The 17,126-nt window shown below is 38.5% G+C and overlaps 1 protein-coding gene across 1 annotated transcript in view; it reads left to right on the top strand.

Annotated features, from left to right (window-relative positions):
• The window catches only part of LOC137652140 (BTB/POZ domain-containing protein 2-like), a 42,459-nt gene extending 28,008 nt beyond the window's left edge, over positions 1-14,451 (top strand). Inside the window, exon 7 of the mRNA XM_068385338.1 lies at positions 7,609-14,451. Within this exon, the coding sequence (XP_068241439.1) occupies positions 7,609-8,362 (754 nt within the window). The 3' untranslated portion in view covers positions 8,363-14,451. The remainder of the gene's footprint in view (positions 1-7,608) is intronic.
• Positions 14,452-17,126: the final 2,675 nt, after the last annotated feature.

Below are 17,126 nucleotides of genomic sequence, written 5' to 3'. Positions count from 1 at the left end.
AGAAAATACAAAAGTGAACTAACTGTTTTTACTAATCATTATTTAAATGATTTTGAGGAATAGTTGAGTTGGCCCTATAATTTTTACCAGGGTGATTTATTAAGTAATTTAAATCATATAAATTAAGTTGTAATTTTTCATTATTAGCATATCACAGTGTTTGAGTAAAATATATTTTTTACCTTTAATGTTACAGTTAAAAGTAATCTCAGCATTTTTTATGATCAGATATATAACATTCTTATTCTCTACTGTAGTTCAGAATAAACATGGCTAAGAATAGTTAGATTATAGAAAAAGGGAAGGAGAAAAGAATGTCAAAGGGTTTGTGGCATTGGTGCAAATGAAATGGAAGAGTTGGGTTAAATGTGAGAACTTACGTAATTAGCCTTTCTTTTTTAGTTTATTCTGTATTTTTAAATATTTAACTTAGCCGGTGAATATATAGCTGCAACTCTGTTGCTCGACAGACAAACTGTACAGAAAAAACTCGCCAGCGATCGCTATACAGGTTGCGGGTGTGCCCAACAGCGCCATCTGTCGGCCAAATACCAAGCTCTATGTAAACAAAGACTCAATTTTCTCTCTGTCGACGTGTCGACAAGACGTACTTTACTCGCTGTTGAAACCTGGAGTTTTTCCCATCATCTTTGGTGAAGTACTATATTCTGGTTTGAGGTTTCGCAGTGCAGGTGTTTTATCTTCATCTTAAATCTTGAACTCGTTTTGGATAGATTTAATTATGGTGACAAAGAGAGTATGGACTTTCTTTCACTTTTAAATGGCCGACCCTTCCCTTAGACGGAAGTGTGTTTAGGTTTTTAGTAATTATCTTATCACGTTATAAATTAATTATAGATTTTCCTCTATATATTTTATATCTCTCCGCCTTTATTAGGCCTCTTCGATTAACCTTCCATTTATTATAAACATATATAAATAAATTTTAATGTTTTGTTTATATGCGACCTTTCCTGAGAGTAGGCGGTCCTAACTTGGAAACCGAAGTTAAACAACGTTGAGCCCTTTGCAATCGTAAATAGCTTTTAAAGAGATAATGATTTAAAACCTTTTAAATGAATATTTTTAATAAATATTTTATGAAAGAATTTCTTTGAATAGTCTTCGTACTGTTTTCAAAGATGAACTAACGTTTAGTTTATTTATACTATGCAGTTTGCGCTCTATCGTTACGATAGAGAGAGAGAGTATCACGGTTTCACTTTGCAGTAAGAGTAAATCGATTCTGACGTTTTGTTCATTATTCTTTCAAAGCTTAAATGTTTTAAATTCTTTTTTAAAGGAACTTTTTAATTGAAAAACCTTTCAGTTTTTTCCTTTGGTCAAATAACATGTTTTTTTTGACGAAATGTAATGGGCTCTTCTCTTAGGTGCGAAATCAAGAGAGAGAGAGAGATAGAGACGGAGGGAGAGAGAGGAGAGAAAACGTTCCGTTCAGGCGGGTAACGTTGTTCTCGAGTTACTCTCGTCCCTAGTCTCTGTACGGGGAGAAAGGATAAAACGTTTTTAGTTTTTTATTCTCGTCCCCAGGCTATGTGCGGTGAGAGATTGAAAACTTAGTTTATATGAACTAGTGTTTAGTCTCTTCCCCAGCCACTGAATTTTTTTTTTTTTTTTTTTTTTTTATCTTAAAATATGTTTTCTGTTTTTTGCTGGTATTAATGAGCTTGCATTATACGACTGATTTCGCAATTACTACCTTTTAATGAAGGGTAGAATTGCGTGTTTCAGGTAGAAATCAGTAAAAGTTTCGATTTCAGTGAAATAAGTGCAAAACAGAAAATCGAAGTGATAAAGTGATATTGCGCAAAGTGTTACAGTGTTGCGTCCGAGGGTTCGTCTGTTCGTGCCTGTCGTTCACCTAGTCCGGGACCTCTTGCAAGCTCCCAAAGAGGGGAGAAGTAATGTCGAACGACTTATGGGTTCGAGAGGCCTTGATCAACGAACAGACGTTTCCCTCTATGGTATCGGGTGTATCTTACCAAGATCTCCCCTACCATAAGACGAGAGAGACGTTTTTTCTCCTCGTCATCCGAAGGCTTTTCGCATAAGAAACCTGTCACAAGGTTTCGAAGCCCTTAAGCGAAAGTCAGTCCTTTCAGGACAGGTCCAGCGTCCTGGTTACAACCATTAGGACAGCTCTGACCCTATGCAGTCATCGGATAACTGCTCGCCGCCTAACAAAAGCGTAACACAGACTCCGAGAGTCTTTTTTGTTGGCAAAGTGTTGCGGTCACAGACGTTACCCTCGTCTCTTACCACAACCATTTCCGTTGATCCTTAATGGGTTGTATGGCAAGACATGCAGAATATGCTTGCCTCCCTTATGGAAGACTTTTCTGCCGATTAGTCCGTTGAGTCTAGCCGTTTATCTCATCGATATCCTGGCTTTCAGCCAACCTAACGTTCCTTTGTGCTTCCTGTTGACGTTGGCGTAGCTAAGTCACGTCAGTCAGGTTGTTTAGAACCACACTCGATGCGGTCTCGTGTGGATTTTCAGCCGCATTTGGACATTAGGCCACTTGCTGATGCTCCTGTTGACGTTCAAGACGTTCGCTAACAATCGGAGTTGACTTGTTTTGACGCTGTGCGTAAACCTCGTCATTCTAGAGTTGTTTTGACTGCTCAGTCTAGGCAGTCAAAGCAGTCTCGAGTGGACGCACCTCACGCACCTGTTGTGGTTGACAGTTCAGTTGTTGACAGTTCACAGACTGTCAAGCAGTTACATGACATTGCGTCCTGGTCCGCTACTAATGCACCAGTGAGTGTGGACTCTGCTTGTAAAGCATTGCCACCACGGTAGGTCTCTCCCTTGCTTGAGACTCAGCTTTTATCGGACAAGGTTCCTGTAGATGAGGAAGTTGCTGTTCCCCCTCCTACTGATATTCCCTTGAGGACTCTGTCAGATGGAGAGGAGCCTAAAGCTGCTTAGCCCTCTATGGACTTTAATTAAATCATGATGATTTTTTTTTAAGGATCTTTTTCCGGATCTTTTTGTAACTGCTGCTCCTCGTTCGCCTAAACGTCAGAGCTTACACTAGGCCTAGCTACTTCGAAGCCGTTGTTTTTAAGCTAGTGCTCTCTCGCTCTCCTAGAGAGCTTTACGTTGGCTAGGCGACTGGTTTATCACCAGGAGGAGTTTGGGGGATACAGCCTTTGCTTTCCCTTCTTTTAAACTGGCTTATAGAGCGAGAGTCTGATATGACACGAGAGAAGTTCTCGGCTTGGGAGTTCATGCCTCTGCCCAGATAGACTTCTCAAATCTCGTAGACTCTCCCTGGCGCCTAGCCAGGAGACGCTCCAAGTTTTTTACAGGTCAACTTCACAGCTGTTTTTGAGCCTTTGAAGTTTTGCTGTACAATTATGTCATGCATAAACAAGGCTTTCAGGGATGGAAAGCGGTACCGCCTCAGTCGCTAACCCCGTCTGTTTCCGCACCTGCTCCCGTAGACCCTAAATGGGCTTTGCTGCAAGACATGCAGTCCAAGCTTGCGTCCTTGATAGAGGACTTTAATGCGGAGAAGGTTGCTGCCGAACCTTCTGGCCAACAACCTTCCAACCGGTCGGTTGTGCGTCCTGTTGACGCTGAGGTAACCTTCTCGCGTCTGCCAGTTGAGGTGGTTCCTCCACCGATGCGACCCAGTGTGGGTTGCCAGCCGCACGTTGACGTTAAGCGACGCTCGGTGGTGGTTGTTGACGTTCAGGACGTTCAACAACCAGCAGAGGTGACTTGTTTTGACGCAGTGCGTCAACCTCAGCAACCCGGTATGGTGTTGACTGCACAACCCAGACGGTCTAGACAGTCTCGGGTGGACGCTGTGCTTCCTCGCGCACCCATGGTTGTTGACAGTTCACAGACTGTGCAGCAGTTCCATGATGTTGCGTCCGGCTCCGTCACGCATCCACCAGTGCGACCGGACTCAGCGAGCCAGACGTTGCCCACTCCGTTGCCGTTTCCTCATCAGTTTTCGGATGAGTAACCCTCTGATGAGGACGTTGCTGAACAACAAGACGATCAGCCCCCAGAATAGATCAAGCCCTGCTATCCATCCAGAAGATGCTGAAGAAGGAACGCTGCTCAGTCAGGCTGTGGATGAGTCTGGTAGGGACGCTGTCATCCGTGGAACAATTTGTGTCACTAGGAAGACTACTCCTCCGTCCTCTTCAATACCATCTAGCTTTTCACTGGAAAAAGGACAAGACGCTAGAAGCGGTCTCGATCCCGATTTCCGAAAAGATAAAGTCTTGTCTGACTTGGTGGAAGGACAATATCAACCTAAGAGAGGGTCTTCCCCTGGCTGTTCAGACTCCCAACCACGTTCTCTTCTCGGACGCATTGGACGTGGGCTGGGGCGCGACACTAGACGGTCGGGAATGCTCAGGACTGTGGAACTCGAGTCAGAGGAGCATGCATATCAACTGCAAGGAGCTGTTGGCAGTACATCTGGCCTTGAAAAGCTTCAAGTCTCTCCTTCGAGGCAAAGTGGTGGAAGTAAACTCGGACAACACCACGGCCTTGGCGTACATCTCCAAACAAGGAGGTACCCACTCACTGACATTGTACGAGATCGCAAGGGACCTGCTCATCTGGTCAAAAGGTCAAGACATCTCCCTAGTAACGAGGTACATCCAAGGCGACTTGAACGTCATAGCAGATTGTCTCAGTCGGAAAGGGCAAGTAATTCCAACCGAATGGACCCTCCACAAGGATGTGTGCAAGAGACTTTGGGCCACTTTGGGTAAACCATCCATAGATCTCTTTGCAACCTCGCTGACCAAGAGGCTTCCAATCTATTGCTCTCCAGTCCCGGACCCAGCAGCAATACATATAGATGCTTTCCTCCTAGATTGGTCACATCTGGATCTCTACGCATTCCCACCGTTCAAGATTGTCAACAAGGTACTGCAGAAGTTCGCCTCTCACGAAGGGACAAGGTTGACGTTAGTTGCTTCCCTCTGGCCCGCGAGAGAATGGTTCACCGAGATACTTCGATGGTTAGTAGACGTTCCCAGAAGTCTTCCTCGAAGGGTAGACCTTCTACATCAGCCACACGTAAAGAAGGTACTCCAAAGCCTCCACGCTCTTCGTCTGACTGCCTTCAGACTATCGAAAGACTCTCGAGAGCTAGAGGCTTTTCGAAGGAGGCAGCCAGTGCGATTGCTAGAGCAAGGAGAGCGTCTTCCATTAGAGTCTACCAATCGAAGTGGGAAGTCTTCCGAGACTGGTGCAAGTCAGTTTCTGTATCCTCGACCAGTACCTCTGTAGCTCAAATAGCTGTTTTTCTCTTATACAGTACCTGAGAAAAGGACGATCCCTTTCAGCTCCCACTATCAAGGGCTACAGAAGCATGTTGGCATCGGTCTTCCGGCATAGAGGCTTAGATCTTTCCAAACATAAAGATCTGCAAGACCTCCTTAAGTCTTTTGAGACCACCAAGGAGTGTCGTTTGGCTACCCCTGGATGGAATTTAGACGTGGTACTAAGATTCCTCATGTCAGACAGGTTGGAGCCGTTACAATCAGCCTCCCTGAAAGATCTCACTCTTAAGACTCTTTTCCTGGTATGCTTAGCCTCGGCTAAAAGAGTCAGTGAGATTCATGCCTTCAGCAAGAACATCGGATTTTCGTCGGAAAAAGCCACTTGTTCGCTGCAACTTGGTTTTCTAGCCAAAAATGAGCTGCCTTCTCGGCCTTGGCCTAAATCTTTCGATATTCCCAGCTTATCGGAGATCGTAGGCAATGAACTAGAAAGAGTCTTATGCCCTGTTAGAGCTCTTAAGTTCTATTTAAAGCGTACTAAACCTTTACGAGGCCAATCTGAAGCTTTATGGTGTTCAGTTAAGAAACCATCCTTGCCTATGTCAAAGAATGCTTGGTCAGACTTTATCAGATTGTTAATACGAGAAGCTCATTCACATCTGAGTGAGGAAGACCGAACTTTGCTTAAGGTGAGGACGCACGAAGTTAGAGCTGTAACAACTTCCGTGGCCTTTAAGCAAAATATATCTCTGCAAAGTATAATGGACGCAACCTATTGGAGAAGCAAGTCAGTGTTCGCGTCATTTCACTTGAAAGATGTCCAGTCTCTTTACGAGAACTGCTACACACTGGGACCATTCGTAGCAGCGAGTGCAGTAGTGGGTGAGGGCTCAACCACTACAATTCCCTAATTCCATATCCTTTTAATCTGTCTCTTGAAATGTTGTTTTTTATGGGTTGTCCGGAAAGCTAAGAAGCCTTTCGCATCCTGGTTGATTTGGCGGGTGGTCAAAGTCATTTCTTGAGAGCGCCTAGATTAGGGGTTTGATGAGGTCCTGTTGTATGGGTTGCAACCCTTGATACTTCAGCTCCTAGGGGTCGATCAGCATCCTAAGAGGATCGCGAGGCTCCGTAAGGAAGACGTACTTATAAGGCAGAGTAATCGTTCAAGTCGACTTCCTTACCAGGTACCTGTTTATTTTGTTTTTGTTATTTTGATAACTTCTAAAATGAAATAAAAACTCTTAGCTCATAAAATGTAAACATATATTACTGGTCTCTACCCACCATCCTGGGTGTGAATCAGCTATATATTCACCGGCTAAGTTAAATATTTAAAAATGATATTTTAATTATAAAATAAATTTTTGAATATACTTACCCGGTGAATATATAAATTAAATGACCCTCCCTTCCTCCCCAATAGAGACGCAGTGGGACGAGGAGAAAATTGAGTCTTTGTTTACATAGAGCTTGGTATCTGGCCGACTGTTGGGCACACCCGCAACCTGTATAGCGATCGCTGGCGAGTTTTTTCTGTACAGTTTGTCTGTCGAGCAACAGAGTTGCAGCTATATATTCACCGGGTAAGTATATTCAAAAATTTATTTCATAATTAAAATATCATTTTTAAAGGTAATAGAATAAAAGCTCTTCGCACTCCTTAAGAGAGATTAGTTCACCAAACTTTCAACTGGGCTCCACAAGGCACTAGAAGAGTTGGAAGACTCAGGCCTACATGGCTGAGGACTATGAAGTGTGAAGTAGATGTGATGAATGGCAAAGTATTGATTTAAAAGCTCAAGATAGAGACGATGGGCGAAATCTAACCGAGGCCCTTTGCATCAATAGCCGTAGGAGGAGATGATGAAGAAGTTTTGAGGATCACCTTCCCTCTACCTGAGAAGTGTATAATTCAGTATTTTACTATTCAAAAGTAAGATTCATGAAAGTAAACAAGATTTTAAAACTAAAATCTATAATTTCTAATACTTGACTTTGCGTATTGATAGTATCCTGCCCTCCTCCACGCTTTAATTTAGGTGATACGTTAGGTTAGATGTCACAACTTAATCTGAATCACGTTCTTTGTGGACATCCTCCGCTTCTTTTTGGGTACAGCGCAGTTGGGTGGCAGTGAGAGAGAAATTGGATCGTTTCTCTTTCTTGTCCATTCTGGGGTAGTGAAGTTGGCACTAAAGAATTAATAGTACTATATATGTATTTTACTATTTGAAGGTAAGTATGGAAATTATAGATTATTGAAAAAATGCTGATTTTGTTGAGAGGTGTTACTGAGAAGGCATAACACATTGCATTATATTACAGGTTCTTGACAATGAGTCCTACAGAATTTACAAACGGTCCTGCTTTATCTGGCCTTCTGGTTCAGGAGGAGAGCTTTAGTCTCTTGATGAACATTTCATCCCCTGGTGTAGCACCAATTCCTTCGCCCTTCTGCCAAATCCTGAAGCGAAGAATAAAAGTTCAAGTTTCTGCACCTCCAGCAACAGCTCCTTCAAGTTCCAGAAGCAGTGCTGTTGGTCAGAATGTGCAGTTACGATGTGTGTGTGCCGGGGATATTTTAGCAGGTATTTTAGTCAATGAACAATTACTTGATTGTATGCTTTCATTTTCAGTGGATAGAGATGTGTGTATATATGGTGTCGAAATGCCAACCCAGTATTTGCAACAAAATTTGCCAGAACAACCACAACCACCTCCACAGGAGACTCATGAATGTTATTCTGAACTTATTTATGCATTTTTGCAAGACTCTGATGGATGTCGAATAACATATACCCATTTTACTGCACGTGTACCGTATAGTAGTTCTGTGGAGGTCATGTTTAATAGACCAGTCTATATAGTACCAAATAAAGTTTATAGAATTGGTGTAGTATTGAACAAATTAGGACGGTATCCAGTACATATCATTATTCCATATGTTACTGTTAATGAGTGTACATTTACTTTTGATCGAGATCGTTCAAGAAATGGTCTGATAACTGCTGTGATATTTGGTTATTTTTCCCCTGAACCAACTCCCAGGCAAGACCATCCTTGGATGCCTATGTATTAATCTTTTGTGATTGAATTCCTCTTTGAGACTGTGTTGCTATAATCATTTGCTTGATTATTGTGTTTTGTGCTTGGATAACATAATAGTGCAAAACCTCTTGAGAACCTGTGCTGTTACTGATAATCACAGCACGTGGGGCTCTAGGACAGGTTGGTACAAATGGTTGTAGGATATTTTGAGGCATAGTTTTACGGAAATCTCTTTTGAGAAGGGAAGCTTTACTAGTCTCACTCATTTACCTTTTTTTTCACAACTAGAGGTTTTGTTTTCTGTAGTTCACTCATTTTAACAGATTTGTTAAACTTGTTCTCTCTTACCTAACAACTTGGTAATCTGTTTTATACAAACATAAAAGATTCTCACTAGTCATATGGTGAAAAAAAATTGTGACAAAATAGCTACTGTATAGGACATAAGTGGAATATAGTACTTAGATTATGAAGAGCGAAAACTTCAAACACAAAACAGGGTTTGAAACAAAAGGAGCGTTCATATCAGAACTAAATCACTGATGAGAAATATGTACCAAAGAAAACCTAAAGAGTGTACTAAACAATATAGATCATGTTTCGTTATCATTCAAAATTTGTTGTAAGTCATGTAAGATGACTAAAGAGCACATCATACATAGAGTTGAATGCCCATTTTTCAAAATAAAGAGGAAACCAGGCGCAGGAGAAGTAAAGTGTAGTACGCTACGGATGAATTGGAGTAATGAAGTTATGATAAAGGTATGAAATTATAACATATGGGAGATGAGTGCAGTCATTGGAGAACATACCTCTGCCATAGCCACTGAAAAGTGAATAGAAATAAAACACGAAACTTGAAAATGCTCAACCAATATATACGTAGTGATTATGAAGCAATTAAACCACTGAAAATAGATTCATCATATATAAGGGATGGTCTATGTGGACACCAATTGGCAACTGTGTGCAGATTTCTCCCCAAAAGAAGATCACCTTATTCACGCCTTTTGCACAAGTCAATGTTTCGTCCAATTCTGCACTTCTATTTCTGATATTTTGTTGTAAATGCACACAAAAACACAACCAGAGAAAAATGTGGATGAAAACATAATTCAACGTATTGGTATCTATATTGCTATCAAAATAATTTAGTTGACAAAATTATACCTGAAGGAATGAAGTGTTTCATGGTATTCATGTAATGCTCTTCATAAACTGAAGTAAGAATAGCTGGCTCCAGTAGTTAATTATTTTGTTTAACTAGTCATGATCTCTTAAATGTATAGGAAGCCGATAAAATTTTATCGAAAGCCTGTCTAGGGTGGAAGGAAGCTACATTATAAGATGTGTAGTCTTGAGGATTGCTGTTAAATGTATTAAAATTTTCATTCAAAACTTGATATACTACCTTAAGCTGGTCACAATAACGGATGTAAAATAATTGAAATGCATATTTAAGATATGATTGTAGAGTTATGAATTAAGGGTAAAAGTGGTAAAGAACTGTACTTTGAATTGTAAAAATTTCAAAGTTTATACTGTTTTCTATGAGAAGTAATGGGCAATGTAATTTTTTATTAAAGTGGGTGGAAGCATCAAACTACACTGTTTAAGACTGAACTATTTGTAATATATTTGCTAAAAAATTGCATTATCTTTGAAATGTTAGCTATGAATTCAAATTACTATCTGCAAAATATGTATATATAAGACAATTGGCTCTTTCTACAGTGTTTTCAGCAGCTGCCATGGATAAATGGTAGTTTATGTTATGGTGATTAATTAATTATTCTCTGAAATAGTTCTATAAGAAATTCAATACTGGTATGTTCTTTTCAAGTGTTGAGGTTATGGAATTACATTACAGTACAGTAGTTTGATTTATGAATATTTTGCTTATACAGGTATTGTATATATTTTGGTCTAATAGTAATTGATAATCTAGAATTTTTATTCCTCGCGATTCACTACAAATCTTCAGTAATTGCTTGATTTTTGACAAATGCAGTCAGTAGACTGCAAAGTCATGTTGTGACTCTTGAGTGTTGCACAAAAAATACTGTTTTGTTGTTAGTCAACAACTGATTGCAAGTCGTACGATTGCATGGGTTGATTTAAGAATGTAATAAGTTTGTGTGATTGTATTTAAGTGTGTTCTATGTAATTGTCCTGAGGAAATTTTCTGCCAAGCATAGTTGAGTAAGTGAGATTCAAATGCTAAGTCAAAGAAAATGTGCAAGAACTGTTGTAAAGGGAAGTTTGGTACAAGTATGCATTAAAGGTAAGAAGGACAGCATCAATAATATTGCCGAGGTGTAAGACTTTGTCCAGTCAATCCCATTGGTTGCATTGGGGGTAGGCTGTGTCATCTAAGACAACAGTGAGCATCACTAAGATGTGTGATGTTGTTATGAGTTTAGGTCTCAAAGATATGTTGGAGGATTTTATTATAATTGGTACCACAATTTTAAGCCATTGATGCTCAAAAGCAAATGTTTGATTTTTTATAACATCAGGTATAGTTTTTAGTGCAGATGAGAAAATATGTAAATAGTTTCTGGGAATCATGAAACAATGAATTGGTGATGGAGGGGAATCTAGAAAAACTGCATTTGGTGAAGATGAGCAGATTATCCTGGCATTTAAGACAGCCAAGGCCTGTGGTACCTTTGCGTTTCCTTCTAATACATAAGGAGATTTCGTGCTTGAATATTTTTTATTTGCAGTATCTGTTGTTATTGTTAGCTTAACCAGACTTTTTGCCAATCAGAGACTCCAAGAACACTCAAGGGCTTTTTCAAGGAGCAGCTTCTTGTAATCTGGAAGTTCAGCTCCATAACGTGGATAACTGAAGTCATTAACATTAATAACATATTAGACGACAGCCTTTGAGAAATATGCTAAATAGAATCTATTTTCAATTGATTTTTACCATCGTTGAGAATGCTTCAGTCATTCTAGAACATACTGTATTGATTAGAAACCTTTTTTTGTGTTTTGTTTGTCTTACCATACCACTTATCTCATCCTGAGTGTGTAGCAAGACAACTCAAATCTCAATGCTTATTACCAGCTGCCGACAATGAAGATGATGATCCCGTTCCTTGATTGGATGATGGAGTTTTGGAAGAACCTCTCAATAAGATTGAGATAAACTACTTTGTAGAGTTTTGGGATGACCTGTAGCTTTCAACAATGAATTATGAATGTCTGGAAATACAGACTGATGATCCTGTTCCCTGATTGGATGATGGAGTTTTGGAAGAACCTCTCAATAAGATTGAGATAAACTACTTTGTAGAGTTTTGGGATGACCTGTAGCTTTCAACAATGAATTATGAATGTCTGGAAATACAGACTGATGATCCTGTTCCCTGATTGGATGATGGAGTTTTGGAAGAACCTCTCAATAAGATTGAGATAAACTACATTGTAGGCTCTTTGGATGACCTGTAGCATTCAACAATGAGTTCTGAATGGAAGGAGATATAGACTGAATGCATCTATAATTTCATCGGTGTCCCCTTAGTTGGGAGATTCCCTTAGGGCATAAGACATTTTTGGGTTGGTTTAGGATGCTATTTATTCCACAAAAAACCTGATCCTACCACTTCTAGGAGAACTGCTTCATATTTCAATATATCAAATTCTATGGACTGATAAAAAATATTGAAATACTAAAGGACTTTCTGAGTTGATGGCCATTTTTTCCAAACTCAATACTAACACTTCCACCGATGGCACTAAAATATCTAGTGTCTGGGCTCCGTTGTATCAGCAAAGATATTTTGGAGAAGAAAAGGGACTCTAGGCAGGAGATAATTTCCTCTTTCTCCAAACTTATTCCTCCGGGCCATCTTTTATCCACTGCCCTCATGCCAGCACACTCAATTGTGACCAAACCTTCAGTAGTGGCACAAAAATCTCTTCATGCGTCTCTATGTCCAGGGGAGTGGTTACTCCCCCACTGTCCATCTGGTCTGTATCACCCACAAACCCTGTTTGTTCTCACCCCCTACTGACATCAGAACTGGTTGCTCTTGACGGTGATGATAAACATCTTTACAAACTGAAAGGAGAGAAAAGGTTGGAATTGTAGCAGACTTCAACTGGCTTTGACACATTATTGACACATTATGGTGAGTTTAGTACTGTACATTTTTAATGTTGTCAAGTTATTTCCTTTCTTATTTAGCTTCATGTTTGTTGTTTTATATTATGTAAGGGAAAAGAGACATTCAGTCCTATTTTGTGCCAAATTATTTAACATAGGTGTATGGGATTAGTACGTTATAATCACTAGGAATATTTAGAAATTAATTGTCGTTGAGTTTGATATTTTTGTGGCTATAATCTTTATTGGAATGGAAATCAAACCAATTATAAATCGATGGGTGTGGTTTATAAACTTTATCTATAGGCTAAAACATTTTTTTTTCCAGAATGCTTTAAGAAATTGTTTGTTTACAGTCTGTGTACAAAAGGCCAAATGACAATGTTGATTTCATGTCAATTCATAGGCAAATTAATGTTAGAACTTATGGATGCCTTGAAAGCTGGCATCTTTGGTCTAGTTGCTAATTATATTTGTAGTTATTATTGTTTTACTATTTTACTAATACCACCACCACTTCTACTTCCATCTATATAGGAGATGGTTGTCGGTAATGTATATAGGTTTGGAGAGATGATAAATGCTACAAGCAAATTATTGTTCAGATGCGATTGTTATTTTCTTTCATGTTTTAATTCCATCATCCAAATCTAAGAAGGGGATCACTTCATTTAAACAAAAAACATAAAAGTTATAATTCATCAAGAGGAAAAGAGTATTAAGTATTTGTGGTATGTTAATGAACCAGATTGATTTGCTTTTGGTTCTAGTTAATGATGCTGATGCAAACCAATAGTTAGATTTGATTAAAATCAAAGTAGAACCACCCCAAGATTTATATTAATGAGAGGGTGATTGTATATAAAACTACAAGTATAGAATTTTGATACATAGAGTTACACATTTAAAAATCATGAAAAGATGTATAGGTATTTGAATATTGTATCACAGTCTATAGTAGAAATATTACTCTTCTAACTAAAAAGGTATCATCAACTCAAGCCCTCAGAGACTCAGGTATTTGTTAAGCAAAGATATCATAGTCAAGAAGCCAAGGCTATCGTAGATTATTTTCTGGGCTAAGCAGCCTTCCAAGTGTCATGTGTGACATATTGTATCAATCTCTTCATTCTTATAGAGAGAAAAGGTAATGATTCTTCCTATTAAAAAAGAAAACACAATGTACTCTCTGTGTGACAAATGCGACTAGAACTGTTGATGTTTTTATGCACATAGAAAATGGTTCCATCGTAAAATCAGTTTTTAAAATTAGTGTGATATAATACTGCAGGAAATGCTTCTGTGGATGTAAATTGTTTGTTTTGAAAATTAAATGAATTAGTAATTAAATTGGTTTGTATTTAATTGTTTTTTGATGTTTATATTTATTTGTTAAGGTTAATGACCTGACCGATATGTGAACTATTCGTTGTTGCTAAGCTGTAAATAAACACAATTTTAATACATTTTTGTATTAGATATAAAGGAACATAAGCCTATATATATGAAGGGAGGTGCTGTGTTGTCTCTAGACTTTCCTGTTTAAGGCTAGAACAATGTTGTATTTTTACTTCTATTTTGAATATCAGGAAATTCCTCTATTGTCAAAACCAAACTTTTGGCTATGATTAATGAAATTTATTCTGCTGTTTATCCTTAATTTTCTATATACTAATTTTTTTTGTCTTTTCCACAGTAACTCCTAAATCTTTGCAAGTATATAAACAATGCACATATGCAGTAACGAAATTTAACTTACTTTTGAGAGCTTAATGGTCTAAAACTGTAGAGGTTAATGCAGCTTCATCTCATTTTACTCATGGTAGATGTGTCCCTATAATATTTGACAAGTGTTCCTTTAGACTTAGGAGAAGGCTTAACGATTTATTCTCTTGTGTTACAATATCTGTTTTTGGACTTAACATGAAAGATCAGTTTTTTATGCGCCTTGTATAATATTGTCACTTCATTTTGTAGATAATTTGATTACATATTTACAATTTAATTAGTGTGCCTTTGGCCCTTTTAAAGATTTCACACTTTACATTAATGAATTTGGTATTAATGTTACATTTTTAGAATCAAACAAGAATGTTATCACTGTTTGTGATAATTTGAACGATAAACTGGTGATTGACATATCGCTTTGGGTAGTATGAGATACAGTTATAGGCTACCTCGGTTTGCGAGTAAATCGGAGTATGGTAATTTCTGTTTATAAGCAGTGTTTCAGTCTGTGAGCAAAAATTTATCCGTATTTGCAGTTTTTGTAGAAAAATACTGAGATTAGGATACTGTGTGTAGAAACTGTTACATAGCATCCATATGCAACCCACAGTGTTCACATGATATTCAAGAAATTTCGACGTTAGGAAGTACAGGATACTCCAAGAAATACCCATGGTAGATATACCCAGCATACCCATGGTCTGGAAGTGCCCTTGCCCTTGGGGCATCCAGTATGAAGGATCCTTTGGACGTGGTGACGTCATTTTGTTTTGCCTTTGCTCGCACCCCCCTCCCCCTTATTTTACTCTCTCCGCAGTAATCATTCCAACATCACCTTATGTTAATTTGCAAATGTATGGCATGTTGTTTTGATAAAGTTGAGACCATGTATTCTTTGTAGTATTGTGGTGATTATTGTTCATTGTCAAATTAACAGTAATAATACACAGTACAGCATCTAGAAAATGGCACCCTAAGATGATCAAGAAAGAAGCAAAGAGGAAGGAGATGATTAGCTTAGAAGTGAAAACAGAAATTATTAAGAAGCATAATAATGGTACGCTGGTGACAAACCTGTCAAAAGGGTACAATCTTACAATGTCGACAATTACCTTGATCCAGAAGAAGAAATTAAAGCAATTACTGGTGCTTAAGGGTGTTCCTTACATTGACAAAACAATGGCCACATGTTCCAGATAACATCGAGAACTTGCTTCTCATATAGTTCAATGAGAAACGGTTAAGTTGGGAACACAATTTGCAAAAAAGTAAAGTTTTTGTATGATGACTTCACTAAAAATGGAGCCAGGTTAGTCAGTACACCAAGAAAAAGGAACATTCAAAGTGAGCTGTGACTGTATAGAAAACTTCATGAGAAGAACAGACAAGGCTGCAATCTTCAATGTCAAGGCAGCAAAGGCATTTGTTATCGAATTTAAAAGGTTCATGGAATCTGAGTCTTACATGCCACAGCAAGTGTTCACCTGTGATGAGACTGGTCAGTTCTGGAAGATGCCCGAGAACCATCATTACTGTAGAAGAGAAGACCATTTCTGGTCACAGTACCATGAAAGACCACCTAACCCTGCTTTTTTTTTTTTTTGCTAGTGTCAACAGATATAGCAAAATCAAACCCCTCTTGGTGTATCATTTGGAAAATCTAAGAGCCTTTAAGAAGTGTAAGGTGCAGAAGCAGCTTAGGGTCATGTGAAGGTCAAACAACAAGCTTGGCTGATACACATATTGTGTGTTGAATGGGTCAGTGAGAGTTTTGGTCCCAAGGTTGAAAAGTACCTCATGGACATGAACCTCCTACTCCAACATTGTTGCATATGAACAATGGTTCTGCCCATTCCCACTCCAGTTCTCCAACACATGGATCAGCAGGTGATCTCCATTTGTAAAAAAACTGTACACAAGGGAATGTTCCAATGATATTTTGAGGTCACCAAAGGGATCAATCTTGCCCCCTAAAGAGTTTTGAAAAATATGTTTCTACACTCAGCTACCTCAGAATCATGGATATAACAACCTAACCTAACCAAGGGTGGGAAAAAAAGATTTCAGTGTCCAAAAAACTTAAATTAATTGACTCAATTGGTGATAAGAGAAAACTGTTCAGGAAAGAGAATTTGAGATATTCTACCCAAAGTTCTAATGGAAGGAGGTTCTCTTTCCAAGCAATAACATCTCCCGTACTCCAGCCATAAGTCCTTAAAGGTAAAGTGCATGTTAATTTGTCAGTATTTCTATTCTTTATTAACTACTGATTTGATTCAAATCTTTTATGTTAAGAGATTATATTTGGCCTTTACATAACATTGCAAGCCTTTATAAATGAGCGTATGTGCACTTATAGACGTGTGGAACTCATTGAGCAAATCCCCTTTTATTTTTTACTGTATGCGAAAAATTGTTTTGGTTTACGAGAATTTGGGATTTCAAGTTAGCTCTTACAACGGATTAAACCCATATTCTAAGTTACTACTGTATAACCAATTGATGGTACTGTTTCAACATAATAATTTAGAATATATTAAATGGAGCTCATTTAGAACGATTACCAAGTGTTTCTGTGAACTTCCCCTGATGTTCATATTGCTTCTCTCTGGAAGCTAGGTCAGGATGTCAGAAAACTTTCAAATCAATCTGGAAGCTATGTTTTATCGACATTCCCCCCCTAAAACTAAAAATTAATCATTTTCTTTCCCTTCGATTAGCTTATGTCTATTGTAAAATAACGAGATTAGCGATTAATGGCAACCCTCTTTGTCTTGTTAAGCCACAGGTCATTTGTCTTTTCAGTCTTTGTTGACAATCCATGCTTCCAGATAGTTTAGATTAGGTTTTGCAAGTTTAAATATGTTCTAGATTTGTTGGTAACTACTGCTTAGATTGTTTTTGTGATTTATTTCTGGGGAATCACGTCTACATTCACACATCTCGTGTT

This window comes from Palaemon carinicauda, chromosome 13 (assembly GCF_036898095.1).
Source record: "Palaemon carinicauda isolate YSFRI2023 chromosome 13, ASM3689809v2, whole genome shotgun sequence".
NCBI lineage: Eukaryota > Metazoa > Arthropoda > Malacostraca > Decapoda > Palaemonidae > Palaemon > Palaemon carinicauda.
The sequence above is the reverse complement of the archived record's forward strand: the minus strand, read 5'-3'. Positions and strand labels throughout refer to the sequence as shown.